Source organism: Triturus cristatus, chromosome 10 (genome assembly GCF_964204655.1).
Source record: "Triturus cristatus chromosome 10, aTriCri1.1, whole genome shotgun sequence".
In the NCBI taxonomy this organism is placed as follows: Eukaryota; Metazoa; Chordata; class Amphibia; order Caudata; family Salamandridae; genus Triturus; species Triturus cristatus.
In genome coordinates, this window is record NC_140593.1 from 986410402 (window position 1) to 986428376 (window position 17975).

General features: G+C 40.2%; 1 protein-coding gene across 4 annotated transcripts in view; it reads left to right on the forward strand.

The window, feature by feature from the left end:
• Positions 1-17975, forward strand: part of MPRIP (myosin phosphatase Rho interacting protein) — a 753461-nt gene that overhangs the window by 337044 nt on the left and 398442 nt on the right. For all 4 annotated transcript variants that reach the window (XM_085628921.1, XM_085628923.1, XM_085628922.1 and 1 more), the window contains exon 6: positions 6244-6451. In XM_085628921.1, coding sequence (XP_085485047.1) covers positions 6244-6451 — 208 coding nt within the window. The remainder of the gene's footprint in view (positions 1-6243; positions 6452-17975) is intronic.

Genomic DNA, 17975 nt, shown 5'->3' on the forward strand with positions numbered 1-17975 from the left:
CCTGATGTTTCTAGGTCCAGTCTTAGCAATTGTAATGGAGAAGTGTCTTGTGCTTAAAAGTGCATTGGCACTTTATTGTATCACTTGCAACTTGCGTACCATATGAGTGAATCAGATTCTCCTGACTCTCTCTTTCTGCGATGACCGGCGTAATAGTCTGATCTGAATGATTCTGATTAACACTTAGCCACAGCCTTTATAGTTCGGGCATATCAGCAGGCATAGGTCTAGGGCACAAATTGTACTTGTATTGACATTTTATATATGTATGCATATTTGGATAATGTGAACTGAGCCAAAAGCCAGCAGAATGCTGTTTAGGGTCAAAGGCAAGCATACAGTGAATGAGTGATGGGAGAGGTTGCAGAGTTATGGAAGTAGAATTGTATGGCTACTGCATTGTTTTGTAGTGGCATGGCAGTCTTCCAGACAGAAAGCAGCACTTTTAAGTTGAATGAATGAAAACATACTATCATTTATAAAGCACTCACTACCTGTTTCAAGGATTCTAGATTCCAAAGCTTACTGGCATGGCTCATTGACTCTGTTTCAGAATTACTGGCTAATCTGCCCCATCCCTTTAACCTATGAAAGATTGCGCTTAATCCCATTGATTTAGTTATGTGCTTGATTTTGGGAATTGCATTTTTATTTGCCTTTTAATGCCTTTTTATTTTTAAATGGAGAGTTCCAAGAAACATATTTTATAATTGTAAGTTGCCAAAAGTGCAGGTCGGCATCTATGAACAGAAACACCTGAGTCTCAGAGGTGTAGTGTGGTCTGCACTGGTTCGAGATAGATGGCCGCTCTAACTTTAAATTAGTCAGCCTCATTCATAAATACATTAGCTGGGCTTACAGTCTTTCCTTCACGGTAGAACCTCTGTAGCCCATGTTCCACCCTCTTGAAGCTAGTAACAACACTCTTTTCGAGTCTAACCAGTCGGTGTTTCATCTTGCAGGAACCTTCCCCCCCCCCCCCCCCCCCCCCTCCTATTTGGACTGACTTTTAAAAACATAACTTGTTTTCACAATAAATACAGTTTATCTTGATATGAAATAATTTGACTGCACAATCCTAGGATTTGGTCTGCTATTTAGAGTACTGAAAAAATATACTTCACAGATTCACTTACTATTGAGCAAGCTTTGTGGAGCATGTAATGGATCATGAATCTGACATAATGTAGCACATCCGTTTACGATCTCAGTCCAGGTTAATTCTTAAAAGCCATGTCTTTTATCTTAAAAGGCAACTCCTTATATGTCTGAAAGTCTGTTGTGCATAGACTTTCACTATATTTTGACAATTGTGTAGGAACTTCTGCTCTTTAAGATCTAGTAAATGATTTGAATGCCTTTGAATTTTCCATGTATATACCCTCAGTTAAGGCATAATATTTCTCTTTTTTTGTGTTATGATCTCATCATTGCTAGTGATAGAGGTTTTCTCATCTTGGCCCTTTTTGGTATTCCTTTATGCTCCATTGTTTTGTTACCCATGCTAAGAGGCATATTGTATAGTATTGTGGCTCTTCTCAAAATCCAATAATGCTTCACGCTCTCAAAGCAGTGTGCTAGTGTACTCGGTGTCAGGTCTCTTTCTAAACACAAATTTATAGACAAAATAAAGATTTACATGAATTTAGCCATTAGACTATGGTGATATAATTTTTCTGTATACTTAGCAAGTGGAAAGGTTAGTATGGTTGGGGCAGGAGAAGTCGTTCCAGAGACATGCTGCTTTGAATCAAAACATGGATTTCCATTGACTGTGATAGACTCAAATTTCACGAGTTCAAAATCATCCTAGCAGCTGGAGTTTTTGTTTCAGCCTTGCCATTGATACGTCTGGAAGGCCTGAATAGACAAGAAGAATTCAGCATGGAATGGACAAAGACATTCACCATCATAGCCAAAGGGCTTACTAATAAAGAAAAGTTGGGTCTCCGACTGTTCAGTTAAAAACAAAAGGATTTTTAAACTGCATAGATTTGTGATGTTAAGGAAAGATCTGCATTCAGCATTTCTCCTACATTTCTGATAGCTCTGTTTGGAAGGGAGTAATGTAATTCACATGTGTCCAGAACACCAACTTATGTTCTTTGTCAGCAAGATCTCATTCTTTCCAGGGTTTAGCCTCAGACAGTTTATGCTCATTTACCACTGGGTGACCTTTAAATCCAAATAGAGTCGCTAGGAATTTGCATTTCAACTACCCCTGATGTCCAATAGTAATTAGGTATCATCAGGATGCATGAATATGGGGACCCCCATTTTGTGTAGCTATTATGCCAACATCCCCAAAAAGATGTTTGGATGGGAGCCGAAACCTGTGGTACCCCAATGGACTCATCTGGTACCAGAGATAGATACTCCCAGTTGAATGGCTTGGGGACTGTTAGCCAGAAAGAATGCTGTGCAGGTTTTGGCTTTGGCTTTCATACAGGGCATCATCTTTGCTAAATGCTGTAGCAGGATACAGTGGGGGAAGATGCTGGAGGCTGCTGGTAGATCCAACAATATCAGACCCCTACATTGTCACAATCCTCCAAGCCCGTCAACCAAGGCAACTGCAGCTTCTGTTCCAAGCCATAAGTGAAAGTGCTTCTGCTACTTTTGGAGAAGATAGTCTAACTGATTTCTGGAGCTAACTCGTATCAGATGTTTCCTGCCGTGTGAATGCAAAATTCAGTATGGAAATAGGTCTTTGGAGGATCAGGGAGCTGTTGATCCAAGGATTGATCATTTTCATAATCTGCAATAGGTATTTAGCAAGACAGCGAGCCTCTGGGTATGCTGTATACTCATCTCTCCCACCATTAAAGGTGCAAAACAAATTCAGTGGGACACTAGGCTATGATCAGCCACTAATCTTTAGATCAAAAGACATCTGCAAGAATAAATCGGCTGCAATATCCTTCCTAATAGCATTCATCTTGTCAAAATGCAAGACCACAAATGTTCTTCCAGCTCACAAGAAGTCGCAAATTCAGTTTATGCTCCCATGGGATTTGCTAGTGCTTCACTGTTTTAGGAAACTTGTGAGTCAATTTTTGACTACATAATTTTTTGTACATTAGAATAATGGAAATATTTCCTAGTTTGTTTTTTATAAATAAGTTCATCTTTGGCAACCTAGTTCTTCCCCCATACTACTTACAATATGCCCTGGCTTACGAGGTAAATTCAAACCATTTAGCTCGTTCTAATTTTCTCCTTCTTGTTGCTGATCATCAAATGAACAATGTCTTTGAAGGAAATTTCAAGTATATTATTCGGTAGTTCAAGGCAGCCATATTAGGACCTTCATTTTAGAACAAGGAGTCAACTCTTATGTGACAATGATTATTGCTAATTCAAGCAAACCTCCCAACTGTAATATTTTTCCAGGAGTGCATTTGTCTAGGCGCACCAGTAGTGTTGTCACCAGTAGTGAACACTAAGGGTAGGATCAAGGTAATGATTTATGTTGTGGGCTGGCACAACCCCATATGGACTAAGTTTTAAAGAATTCATATTGACTTCACAAGGGCTTGACAACCATCTCATATGTATCCCTCCCCATTAGTTCACCTGGTGCAAGCAAATCATAAATTAAGGAGGCTGTGTGTATACCTAGTTCGTCTAGCAACATGAGCAAAAGAACTGTCTTGGGCAATAAAATAAAATCGGACTGAAAGGTCCTCCCTAAAAGTAATAGCTATACCACCCCCTTTTGTTTAAAATAATGAATTTGGGGTGAACAATGTCCTCCATTAACCTCCTTTTCGTGCTATAGCAACAAGGAATGTTTTGTGACAGTACACAATCCTTTATAGAATGTTTATTTGGATTCAGAGCAGGAATGAATAGGGCTAGCCTAATTGAAAATGTGTACAATTTCCTGCCTAGATTAAATTCTGAACCTGTGATACACTTACTTTAAATACATTCATTGATCAACCTTTTACTATCTAAAGTCCTCAATAGCAGAGTTACTCAACAAGTAATCAAAGAAAACTTTGGCAATCAATCTACCTAAATAGTTTTGGTTTTGTCCCTGGCTCTCGATGGTCATGGACAGACTTGTCTTGCGTGCAACCGTCAAAAAGCCAGCCTCGGGACAAGAGTATGACATCAACCCAGCTGTCCCACAACTACGAGCCATAATAAAATAAACTTCCAACACAGATAAACTAAAATAACAGTCAAAGAGAAATATAAACGCAGGCCAATCACGTATACTGCAGGGTCCTACAAAGAAATATTAAAAGAATAGAAAAATAAATAGCACAACAAAGTGCCACACAAGGTCCCCTCTTGAATGTGACTATGAGGACTACTTAATAGGTTCTTAAGTGTTTTCACTCTGCTTTCAAGAGCAGTTGCTGTGGGGAAGGTGTTGGCTTCCTCAAAGTCACACTAACTTGCAGGCTAGGTCTGACAACCCAAGATCTCTTGCAAACACCGTGATACAGATCAGAAGGTATGGTTGTTATAAAATCCCTCATAATTTCAGCAAAAAATTGAGATTTCTTTGGTCATGCTTAAGAGCAGAATCCAGCACCTCACAATTGAATAAAAACTCAAAACCTACTTATTCCAATAGCAGTGGGGCTGCCCCAGCAGATCTGTTTTCTACCTTCTGTTTCCTACCACCTTGTTTATTGATCTACCACAACTTTTTATTGATCTGGTTGCATCCTCAAGCTTGTGCCAAATGCTATTTTGTGAAAGTATGGATTATTCCAAATGGCAGCAACACTCAAGGGTCCTCCATCAACTGGGATGCATCCTCGTAGCTAGGCAAAACCTCCATATTCTGCTACCACAGAAAAGTGCAAGGTGATTAGTTTCCCCATCTACTGAATTTTCCTGGAATGACTGTCTGCAGGAACCTGCTGATTCTGACTCCACAACTTAAAGCATCAAGTGCTTTGGTAGCATAAGGACAGAAGCACTATCTAAGTAACTTCAGTGCATGCAATTATACACATATGCATATTGTGCTATAATATCTATCTATTTATTAAAGATCAAAGAGTGGCTGTACCCCACTCCCCACTCCTTTCAGGGCAGTTCTGGAATGACTTTTAGGTGAAGCTATCTGGGCACGTTCTATTTATCCCTTCTCTAATGGGCTTCTTTCAAACATGCCATATCTTAAGAGAACAGTGTCCAAAACAAGAGTTCAGGACCAACACCAGAATTTTGTGGTACCAAAACTTCACCACTATGTTCGAATCCATTGTGAATTCCGTTCGCTACAAATTACTCAGTACAATCGGTGGGTTCCTTTACCACCTTAGGAAGGGGAGGTTAGCGTTTCCCAAAACAGGAATGATGTGGCTAGGAGTTTGCAACCATGGTTCCGTACAGTGCAAAAGTCATGAAGGTACTTTTCAAGTAGGGTCTCCCAAACTTTTATGGAATTTTTCCTCAGGCGCAGGAAAGGAATTAGTTAATGGCTTAGAGAACAAATAGACTGCTGAGAAACAGTTAAACTTGTCATTTGATGCTAGTGTATTGTAGACGGCTGTATGCCAAAGACAGTGATCCGCTCGAGACTGGCTTGACATTAGTCTGGATCCGAATCAGGGTGCTCGTGAATAACTCGCCTGGCCTCCATTTTCAAGGCTAATCCTCTCCCCAACATATGATGTTCTAAACAAGTACAAACAAGGTGCTATCAAAATCGAGGGATTGTGGTCATTTTATACCCAGTTCCTACTTGTAACCCCCTCAAACTATGTTGTTGTTGTACCTTTCACACACTAAAGGCCATTTCAGTTCGGTTCACGTAGCAAATTGTACCTTCTCTTTGGCTAGCACTCCTGTCCGAGAATCAGATTATTGTTAGGATCTCCCTTAAATTGATCCTTACCTATGTATTCTACTGTGTAGCACAACACACATCTTGACTGGGCATAAGCTGAACCTCTCTGATGTATGCCATCTTCATTGAATGGTTATGGAATTTCCTATTGTATATTATCCTTTCTCATTGAACCACCGAGTCACTCAGAACTTCTGTGCTTGGCCTCATACGTATCTTTTTCACTTCTGCAGTCTGACATAACATAAGATATATTTCTTGCTTCATGCTACTCTTATCTGTAGTATACCTAAAATGCACTTTTTTTCCTCCTCTTGATTTGCTAAAGTTGAATGATTTAATGCCTTTTGTTCAGGCAGTCATGTTTGTTAAAGAATCTTATTTAATGTATACCCAACTCTAATTGTTTTGTATGCCTGTTTTAGGAGCCTGGGCCAGCGAAAGTGGCTGTGACCAGCAGCAGCACCATTCCCAATGCTGAGCAGGTACCGAGCACAAAGTCCATGCTCTGGCAAGAGGAGCTGAGGAATAAAGATTTACTGGATGGAAGAAGCAGCCCATCTCAGAGCCCCGTGTCGATTCAGTCTCCTCTAATAGACTCTTCCACTGAGCCGATGACATCAAGCAAGAATGGTAGGGAAGTTAAGCCTGCCCTGATACATTTTGTGTGTGTTTTCCTCAAACCTCTATAAAACTTTCAGGGCTTTACTGTCATTTTAGAATTGCGAAATTGTATTTATTTAATGTGTCTGATGTCACCTTTGAATGAAGCAGGTTCACTAATAATCTAGTGTTCCTTAATTTGTAAATAAGACGCACAGCTGTAACCGTTCGCTGTGGTATAACATTACCAACTGAATGTTTCAATATTTTTCAGTACTGTTATCCTTGTTGTACTTAGCACCCCTTGTAGTGCAGCTTTTTACAATTTTCAGTCATTGGCCTTTAGCGAGAAAGTAAGAACACAATGCTATCGCTTGCGTTGAATATGCATCACCACTGCTTGTGCTGAGCAAGAATGCTGTAAAAACACAGACCCCAGTCAAAAGACAGTATGAGATGCAGATTTGACAATACAACTTCACGAAGGGGAATACGACGAGGACAGTGGATTTATTCAAAACAGCCTTGGAGTTCAATTAACCTTCCAGCCATTGAGAACTAATAGGTGGGCCATTACTGAATCAGTCTGAGAGGTTTAATAATGGCCTCCATGTTTGAGATAAAAATAACATGTATATACGGAATATCACAATAATATCATTTGGTAGATATATTACTGGAATTAATAGACACCAAGTAGGAGAATGCCAACCCAGCAAATTCATCCCGCTGGACCTCTTTTAAGTGAGCATGGTAAAGAACTTTGGGGCATCATCAAGGGCAATATCGCAGCTTTAGCGGCGCTTTTTGCCGCTAAAGCGGTGATATTTTTATCGCCCTATCAGCAAGCTGTCGCTAACAGCTGTTAGCGACAGTTTACTGGGTATAGCACCCCTTGTCAGCACGCCTCCCATCGCATCGCTAATGAGATGCAAAGGAGGCGTGCCTGACAAGACTCCCTTGGGAAAATATCGCTAACCCAGCTTCGTCATATTGACAAGGGGGGTTAGCGATTTTTAAAATAACGTTAAGTATGCCTTAACGCAGGAATTTAACGTCTGTTAAATTCCTGACTAAGGCATACCTAACATGGGGGGTGGATTGTGTGGCTAAGACCACAGGCCCTATCATCTAGGATATCGCAGTTTTCCACCATGGAAAACGGCGATATTCCCACTATCTCTAGAATTTTAATCGCCTCGGCGATGCGCGTTGTTGAAAATGCGCTAACTGGGCGATAAATTCCAGAGATAGCCGGCGATAAATATGTAAGAGCTAAGCGCGCTTTGCGATATTTATCGCCGGACCTTGATAATGTGCCCCTTTGTTACTGAGAGCTTGCAGTGTCTTACTAATAGCAGTTGTCAAACTGTAAATATCTGGTTAGAAGCGCAGACTTCAGAACGGGCTAAATCATGCAGTCTGTTATTGGACTGATTTTGTTTCAGCTGTGGTGCATGTAAGTTATGTTTTATTAAGTCGCGTCCCACTGGTGGTGCTCCAGCCGATTTCTGGTGGATCGTGAAAGACCAACAAATAAACATGCCTTTATATTTATCTAAAGAGGTGTGGCGCCGTGGCCAGGGCGACTGACTCCAGAATCTGGGGATCACGGTTCGATCCCCGGCACCGGCGGCAGATTAGCTCAGCACTATGTGACTCTGGGCAGTAGCTTGCTTAATCTTCCCGACAGCCCACAGCGCCTAGAGACCCTGACGGGTGATTGTTCGCGCTTTACAAATGTGGATTATTATTATTATTATTATTATTATCTTCTCGCATTTGCTGTGCTTCAAGGACAGAGTCAAATGTCAAGCTGCGACTTCTGATAAATAGCTGCTTATTCTTTTAACATGGGAATTGGTGTTTGCTTTTCTTTTTTCTGACTGCAAAGTGAGATGAGTTTTTAAAGTGAACTATGCGACAGCCTTGCTGGGGAACAATGACTGTGAGCCATAAGGCTGCGGGATGCCATTGCTTTCATAATGCACAACAAAATGTAAATACCTCTAAATGAACTGTACACATATTTCAAAATGTATCAACAGTTAGGAAAGCAAAAATGAAGCAACAGTTTTTTGTAATTCTGAAGTGTGATGAAACAAAGATTTTAATCGGACCAAAACAAATCAAAATGTTTCTATATGGTGATGCAAAAATGATAAATAATCACTGAAACCCAATTTCCACACATTATCATTTGTATGCTATCAGTAAAAGTGCATGTTTGTGCAAATTTCGTGGCCATTTCAATTGAAAATGTGCTGTCTGTAAATGACAGTGTACTACCACAGAATGTTTTAGCAATACCTATGCGACAGTATGCTCCGAAGTGTACCATCAACTAAAAACTACAGCCTCACCTTTCCTGCTGAATACATTTGATACACCTTGTGTGAAGCTAGGATTTTTCACAATCCCTTTGACTTTGTAACATTGATGTCAGCATCCCCACTCTGAAAATTGTTCTAGCACCACTGGTGCAAAGGTGCTGAACTATGTCCTTAAGTCCAGCTTTAAGCTTCCAGGTGACTCTTACAGTATTTTTTGCTGCTGTTTGTTTACTTTGCACACCATTTCAATAGAGAATGTGAGCACTGTATCTGATCATTCACAGTTGTTGCACTTGTGTATGACTTTCAAACATACATTGAAAAATATGGACAAACAGCCAGAGCTCTCACCTTTGGATCTGGAGGAACCAGGTTTGAGTCCCGGCATTGGCTCTGGGCAAATTACTCAATCTCCTTTGCATAAAATATAATGAGTCTAACTTTATGTAATGTAATCTGGTGATCATGTTAAGTGTTCCAATGCCCTTAGGCAGTGTTTGCACTATATACAACTGTGATATATATATATTTTTAGTAACGGGTTACTCGTTTCGAGACTCGCTGTCTTGATCACAGGTGACCATTAAAAAACTGTAACTGGCTATTCCTGAGTGTGCGTAATACTTTGGACTTCTTGCGGCAGATTTTCGCCGGTTGGCTCCGCCGGCATCACGCACCACCTGCCAACGGGCCAAGGATTCTTGAAGGAGCAATCTGTGGTGTTTTGATATATATATATATATATATATCTCGCAAGATGCACCACTGGACTCAATTAAACACAAACATGGATACAAGGCCTTACCCCATACCCTGCTGCAAAAAGGGGTTTTCAGAATTGCTAATATCTCAGATGTCAACACCAAGATTGTTCAGAACCCTTGTGATTTTAGTGACGAGATGCCACAGGCCATCACTCAACTCTAAAAAGTGTTCCAGTGCAGTTCAACATCTGCCACTTTTATGGGTAGATCAATATCTTGGCCACAGTCCGATAAAGATGTAGTCAAGTGTGTTACATTTACGAGCAACTGGTGTTGAAGAGGAATGCAGACAATTCTAAAGAGTATGTTAATTTGGTCATTCACAGCATTTGGAAAGCATATCCACTATTTCATTAAAAAGCGCCTTTACCTCATGTCCATTAAAGCTAGGTGTGTTGCAAAAGTTTGTTATAAAAATTGGATTATGGTTCTAAAAGGTTTGGGAAGTACTGTTTTATAGTATTTCTTAAGTGCAACAGACACCTTAATTTGCTGGCGCTAAAGCAATAGCAATTTACTGAAACTAAAGTTATGACTAGCAAGTAAATTATGATAAATGTAAAGCTATTTTAAAAAGCCAGCTTTATAACTGCTTTCTGACTAGCACAAGGGAAGGTTTTGAACACCAGATTAATAAAAGAAGATTCGACTCTTTGGCAGTTTAAAAGGTACAAGCCCCCTGTATTATTCAGACCTTTAGAAATGACAAGCACTTGTTTGCCCCTAGAGGGCAGAGCTCGGGATAGTTAATCAGTACAACATTTATCAGCTAAAAAGGAAAGGACTTGACTATAGAGAAACTTATGAAGGGTGACAAGAGACTTGAAGTGGATTCTGTATTCTTTTGACTGCGCTTACTGTAAGAAAGACGTGTGAGACCCAACAAAGGAGGGCATACATTCATTGATAGTCATAAACGCTTGAATAATTTCCTCCTCTGTGAGCGGACCCTGGAACACCTTTTTATATATAGTTAGCTTACATGGAAATCTCATCAAAATACTGACTTTGTTCATTAATTCATACACAAATCCGTTGTGAAACCCTTCCAATTATGTTCATACAACTGAATTGCTGCATTTATTAGCAGGAAAAAAGAAAATAACCCTTTCAACATAGAACATGAATGTAAAAATACAGTCTATAGGCTTACATTTAACAAAGACAGAAAAAAGTCCAAACCTTTAAGAACCTAGGAGTCGCACCTTTCCAGGTTGCCTTGTACTAGCAATTGGCTCTGTGACCCAGTTCTTTTTTCTGACTTGTCAAAAAAGGGTCGCAGGATACCTGCCGTGGTTTTACCTCTATTTCTCAATAGTTCTTCACAGAAAAACGATTCTGGTTATTTCACTCAACGTCTTTTAACATCTCCTGCCAAGTGGACGATTTTTTCTCAGTATTACACAGATGTTTTCAGTCAAAATGCCATTCTTCTTCTCAGTGTCCCTTTTGGGAGAAAAAAGGCTGTGATTGACGAACGTAAAGTGTGTGTAGTATGTCTGCCTGCATCTCATTCTGTCTCCGAGTGTGATATCTGCAAAAAGATGTCCAAAAGACTTGAAAGACAGGGAAGGCATCAGGTGAAGAGGCACGAGGGTAGAAGAGGGGAGACAAAAAACATGAAAGTATAGAGAGATCAGCCTCTCAACCTGTCTCAGCCTCTCTCCTTCCTACTATGAAGGGCCATGACAGAGATAGATTCAAAGTGAGAAAATAACATCAATCTCAATGGTACCAAAGAACGACATTGAGATCACCAATGATGCTGTAGAGACTGTCACGCCTATCTGCTTGCCATCGAGGAAAGGTACTCTGACCACACATTGTTGACACGCAGAGCAATCAATGTCGATGGCAAAAAAACGAAAGGCTCCACTCTTCACCAGTAACGGCACAAACTTTGCCAATGCCGCACACTGTAGATGTTGAAGACACCACCTTTGCTGTCAACCACATCAGCAACGACTTTGAATAGATAAGAAATGGCAACTTCTCTTTCTCAAGTATCAAAAACATGTTCCATATCCCTATTTACTGTACAGTCCATTTTCTCAACAACGTCTCAGGCCATAAGACCTTCGCTTGTGGAAGAAAGTTCATTGCCTAGAAAGAGACACAGAGAGGAATCACTCTATCTTTCTCCTCATCGTTGCCATTCTGCCACATCACCAGACCCAGCACCATTGCCACATTGTTCAGTGACTCCTATAATTCCTTCTGATGACCAAGTACAGTCTCTAACATAGTCAGACTTCTTGCCACCAAGAAATACTTCAAAGGCAATTCCTATATACCTCCACTATGAATGTGAAAACATCCCTCTCCACAAAAATCACAAGGGAGTAGATCAATTTTATCTCCGAGGTCACCTTTGCTATTGGTTTAAGGGCTTATACGAGGTATCAGTTTCCTTACTCCAATACTAACTTGTCATCTTACACCTCGACATCTCCAGCTCAGTTCCCATTAAGAGTTTCACCAGTTGATCACATCATCACTGTTCAAGATGTACTGACGGAAGGGCTGAAAAATCACACATGGCTTAAAGAGACTACAGTCATTGGTGTCTGTAATTCTAGAGACGCTCCAATCTAGGGCAGCTCCTAAACCTGTATTGCCTTTAGTTTCAGGACTTCGGAAATAGGGGACGAAAAATTTGAATCCTGACACAATCAGTCATAACACCTCGTTTGCAAAAGAAATATAGACCACAACTTCAGATCCGTCAGTTTCTCAGGTCAGAACCAAAACGAGACTCTGACATTGTTACAGCAATCAGAAATCAGCAGGCATCAGCACCTGAGTCAGCAGCTCCTCGTAAGAGAGCAATTAAGAGGATTGGTGCAACTGGAGAGAAGAATGTGGAACTGCGTCCACTCACCTTAAAAGTGCAAGTGTATTAACACTCCACTGTAGATATCACTCGAAGATTTGGGATGATATGATGTCATTTATTGGAGACTGTCCAATACACCATCAGCAAGATATCATGGCAATGGTTAATTAAACCTGCCTAGTCTTAAATCAAGTGATCAGTGATTCAGTAATCTTGGCAGAACTCTCTGCCACTGAATACTGTCACAGCATCACCTTGCGCAAACCATCCTGGCTAAGACTGTCCTCTTTCAATCTTGTGGCCCACATTAAAATAGCACCCCTTCCTTTCTTGGGTATTGCTCTCTTTGAACAGCACATGAGGAAGAAATTATACATATGACAAACAAAGCTGAGACCCTCAAGGCAGTTGCTCTTGAAGAACAAACATTCTTCAGACAGTATAGGCTGGAATAACATGTTTTTTTCTAACAGAAAGTACAACACCCAAAATGGCCTTATCAGACACAACAGAAACAAGACTAGAAACTAACTACAGTACCAACGGAGGTACTGAAAAAGAAATAGACACCTCCTAAGACCTCACACATTGATTCTTCAACACTCCGCCTACCCACTCCTGAAAGGGGATCATGGTGTCTCACCTGGAAGCTTATAACAGACAAATGGGTATTGAACATTATAAAAAGAGGCTACTTCATCTGCTTCAAAATGCCTGCTCCACCCAAACCAACATCGAACCACAATCTCCCTAAATTAAGGGAGAAAACGTAACTCCTGTTGGCCAAAAGAGTAATACAAAGGTTTCCCTCCCTTCTAGAAAACAGATGGGTATGCTCAGGGTATTTTCTAGTCCCCAAAAAGAGTCAGCCAATCCAATGTTGCACCATATTAGACCTGCGGCTCCTCAGCAACTTTAAATGTAAACGATTGACTTTGCTCCTTTAGATCTGCAGGATGCTTATTACAGTTGTAGATCGACACAGCAAAAACTTGATATTTCTCATGGGAGACATTAACTATAAGTTGACCATTCTTCTATTCAGACTAAAATCATTTCTGAGATCATTCTGTAAATGCATGGCAGTTGTATCTAAATTCTGACCTACTACGGAAAAAAAAATAGACACAAAAACAGAAAGTGTATCTATCTTTGAAGAGAGTCTCATCTATCCAAAATAAATGGTTTGATCTGAAAAACAATGCAAATCCCACAGCTCATCAGGTTTCCTCCCTCCTAGGAACCATAGCTTTTTGCATTTACATAGTCCGAAATGCAAGTTTATGAGACCTCTCCAATAGTGACTAAAGGACGAATAGTCGCAGAGAAAAGAAGCAAATTTTCTCATTTGACATCACAAGGAAAATCACAAATAGATTTTAAAGCATAAAGACGCAATAACTTTCGAGTGGGTATTTCTAACATTACATTTGTTCGCCAGGGGAAGAAACAAAAATTGCCAAGACTTCACATCCAAGGCACTAGTACGCAACTCATTTGCAATGCCCTTTTGATCAAACGGTCAATACTATTTGTCTATACCTTTCCTCCAATCCCACTAATTCCTAAGGTGATTGTCAAACTGCGCAAATCCAAAATCAAGGATCTTAATAGCCCCGACTGTGGTGGTACCCAGACCTGCTGGATCTGTCAGTCTGTTTGACACAAGAGACTACCTTGCAAACCAGATCTACTGACCAGACTTAAAGGTAAGATCCAGCATCCAAGCCTATGCTGTTTAAATTTGTCAGCATGGCTCTTGGAGTTAGGCTGTATGGCCATCTAAATCTTCCAGAAGAATGCATGAACATGCTGAAAGAAGCAAAACGTGCATCGACAATGTTCTGTTACAAATTGAGATTGATATATATATATATCTTTGTTTCTGCAGCTAGGGGGCTCACGGATAAACCAGTTCACTACAAATAGTCACGGATATGGTGCATTTAGAAAGTCCTTGGTATGAGCGCATTCCTCACTGGATAAATATATCACAAAGGCGAACATAAGGGTACTATACCTCCACTGTGCATTTTTAGTCAACGTATGTAGATACACATCGCCCATCACGGACAAATTCATTTAGGTACTAGACCGTTAATGCACCTGTACTCTAATCATCACCCAACCTATTTTTTATGTGATACACAGGTCTATCTTGTATTAACATTCCCCATCTGCAGAGCTTTATTCACCTTAGCATTAACAGTATCGTAAGATCCGTTACAAATAAAAATTTAAATAAATAAGCAGGATATAGACAATTACAGGTCTTCATGTTTGTTTAGCTATGAATATATTTAATTGCTGAAATTATGGGTTAACACTCTGTTCCTATAATCAATATGGTTTATCAGATTTGCGACATAAATGTATTTTTGAAGGTTACGATTGACTAAGTCTGTTTTCACTGTTAGTCCCTGCACGCTGTGACGTGCTCAACACGTATTTGCTTATATACTTCCTGGTTTATTACAAAGGTCATGTGACCAAGGACAGATATATATATATATATATATCTATATCTTTCCAACAGGATGAAATCTGAGAGTTCCCAGAAAATAATCCAGCGGCACACCGAGGACAACACAATAAATGTTTTTTTTTTTTTTTACAAAGGCTTTGCCGAAACGCGTAGTTCTGTTCGTTTAACGCAATAAAATTTTTTATTGTGTTGTCCTTGGTGTGCCGCTGGATTATTTTCTGGGAACTCTCAGATTTCATCCTGTTGGAAAGACATAATAAGCGGAGTTGCGACTGCGGCTGGCACCGGCGTCGAAAGGAAGGAGAGCGGGGATCTCGCATCGACTCTTTGGAAATAAAAAAAAAAATATATATATATATATATATATATATATTCACTGAAAAAACCATAGGTTTCACACATGTTATAGTTAGCTGGACATTTTACTGATAAAAAACCAATGAAATTCCCCCGTTATAGTTACTGTAGGCAACTATAACTCACGCGACCGTAATCCTCTGCTGATGCTAATACTGTATTTAGACACTTATTTGCCCATATCTTCTTCCATTAAATTTTAGCTATACATATATTACAAATATTTTTTTTTCATAAAGACACATATGTCATCAGCAGAGGATTACGGTCGCGTGAGTTATAGTTGCCTACAGTAACTATAACGGGGGAATTTCATTGGTTTTTTATCAGTAAAATGTCCAGCTAACTATAACATGTGGGAAACCTATGGTTTTTTCAGTGAATTAGCAAGGTTTTTTAAATGCTATTTCCTAACTATAACGTGTGTGAAACCTATGGTTTTTTCAGTGAATTTGTACGGTTTTTTAAATGCTAAGTTACTTTACGCCATTTGTGGCGTGCGCGCCCACTTAACGCAGTTCGTTCCGTGCACGGTTTTTATCAACTTTAATAAGCCCTGTACATTTGGTGGCCTTCGGCCACCAAAAGCACAGGGGGTGAGGTCAATGTGGATAGTGTTTTTTTTATTTCGATTTTATAATTTCATGTTGCCAAAATTACGTTTTTTTTCTCTATTAATAAGCCCTGCACATTTGGTGGCCTGCGGCCACCAAAAGCACAGGGGGTGGGGTAAGTGTGGATAGTGTTTTTTTTATTTTTATTTTTTTACCGTAAGCGTACGGTAAGCTTACGGTAAGCGTACGGTAAGCGTACGGTAAGCGTACCCCGCGAAATTGCCGAAAAAAAAATAAAACCGTTTTTGCTCTTGGGGGATGTTTGGGGACTCCCTCAACATGACTATGTGGGAGGGAGTTGTCAAAACAGCCCCGTAACATGTTTTTGGCCATCATGTTTGATAAACAACACTCAGTGCGAGAGACAAAATGGCGGACGCCGCTTCCTGGTTTCGGCCGATTCGAATGTTTACTAAGATCTAAGAGCCAATCAGAATCGCGCTCGCGCACGCCACCGTAAGCTTACGGTAAGCGTACGGTAAGCGTACGGTAAGCGTACCGTAAGCGGGCTCAGATATATATATTGATTTAAAGGCTATTTTCTCAGAATCTACTGAACAGATTTACACCAAACCTACAAAAGGCACTTCCTTGACCTAGGGACTACCTCTCTGCCAAATTTCTAGTAATTCTGTTCAGCCGTTCGGGCTGTAGCTCGTTCTAAAGGTCCTATGGAAAAATGCATGGGAAAAACGCGTTTTGGGACCCCCCTTTTATCTCAGCCCCCGCTTGACGAATCCCCCCGAGACTTTCAGGGTAGGAGCGGAGCGTAGCGCCCCACCTATTTTGAGAAATTCGCGAGGATTCGTCGACCGGCGCCAAAGTTATTCAAAATAGAATGTTGAGGTTTTCCTATGGAAACGTGGTCCTAACTATAACTACCTACTGGCGACCGCCAGTAGGAGATATATATATATATATTTTTCGTTCCGGGATAAATATTCAAGTGTTTATGACTTCAATAAAGATTCCAGTGTTTCGTTTGGTGATGACTGATAAAGAGAAATAAAGTTGTTTGATAGTGATCTGACAAAAATGTATCTGTATGGTTAATCGCATTATAATTCAGGCCCAAAGTACAGTCTCTCCAAAGAATAAGGGATTGAGTAATGGTATCAAATGCTCAGGATAGATCTAGTAAGATCAAGGCACAAACCTGATTGAGTGTACTCTGGCCCAATCTGATACCGGTTTGAAATTAGTATAGCAGAGTATTTGATTCAATAAAAGATTAAAATTGTCTGGCAATTTTTCCCATAGTTTCACTTGAAGAGATCGTTTTATGTCCCTAATCCCTAGTAGTGTTGAAATACTACTCCAAAGGGGCAGAGGATGATTACATTGATGAAATGTCATCTAAAGGTAAACCATTCCAATTTCTAAAAATTATCAACGTTTTGCTGTATTTAGGCATGCATTATCTATTTATTTTAAAGGTAAAAGGGACTGCCAGATTTCTGATTAAGATAATCTTTATGTTCCCTAGTGGAGCAGGATACAACCGGGGAGGTAAAAGATGGCGTCTATTAAATGGCCCGATATACAAGTGGGTTTATAGTTTAACAAAGATAAATTCAATGTAAACATATAGTTTAAAAATTCCATTGTCCAGGCCGTTGTGTCCAGGACCTTGCTAGCTGCTTTAGCACCTGCAACCATAGATGATGTGTCTTCTGACCAGCATTCAACTTCAGTCATTGCAGCCTCAGTGCCATTCGCTTTCATGTGGAAGGTTCCAAATGATGCCATCTGAGACAGCTCACCTCTTGGTGACCAGAGAGATTGCTGCTGTGTCTTCCCCACCACATGTGGCTGGCTTACTTTCCTAATATTTGGAATGAAAATTGCCCTCTATTGGGGCTGAAATACCAGCCTCCTAACTGGTGTAGACTCCTTCTGCAGTAGGTATTTCTTCTATTACTTCCCCATAACACATTCAGATCTGTTAATCTCTTGCTCCTAAAAAATGCACATCAACACCTTGCTCCTACGGCTCTACAGTGTTGCACCAGTGTGAGCAAATTAAATGAGCGGCTCTCCACTTAAAATGGAAGAGAATGACAGATACAGTCAGCCCCGTGCACGGACTTCCTTGATCATCAAAGTGGTACAACAGAGCATGAGCTTCACAGTTGCCAACTGGGGTACAAAAGTCATGGAGTATT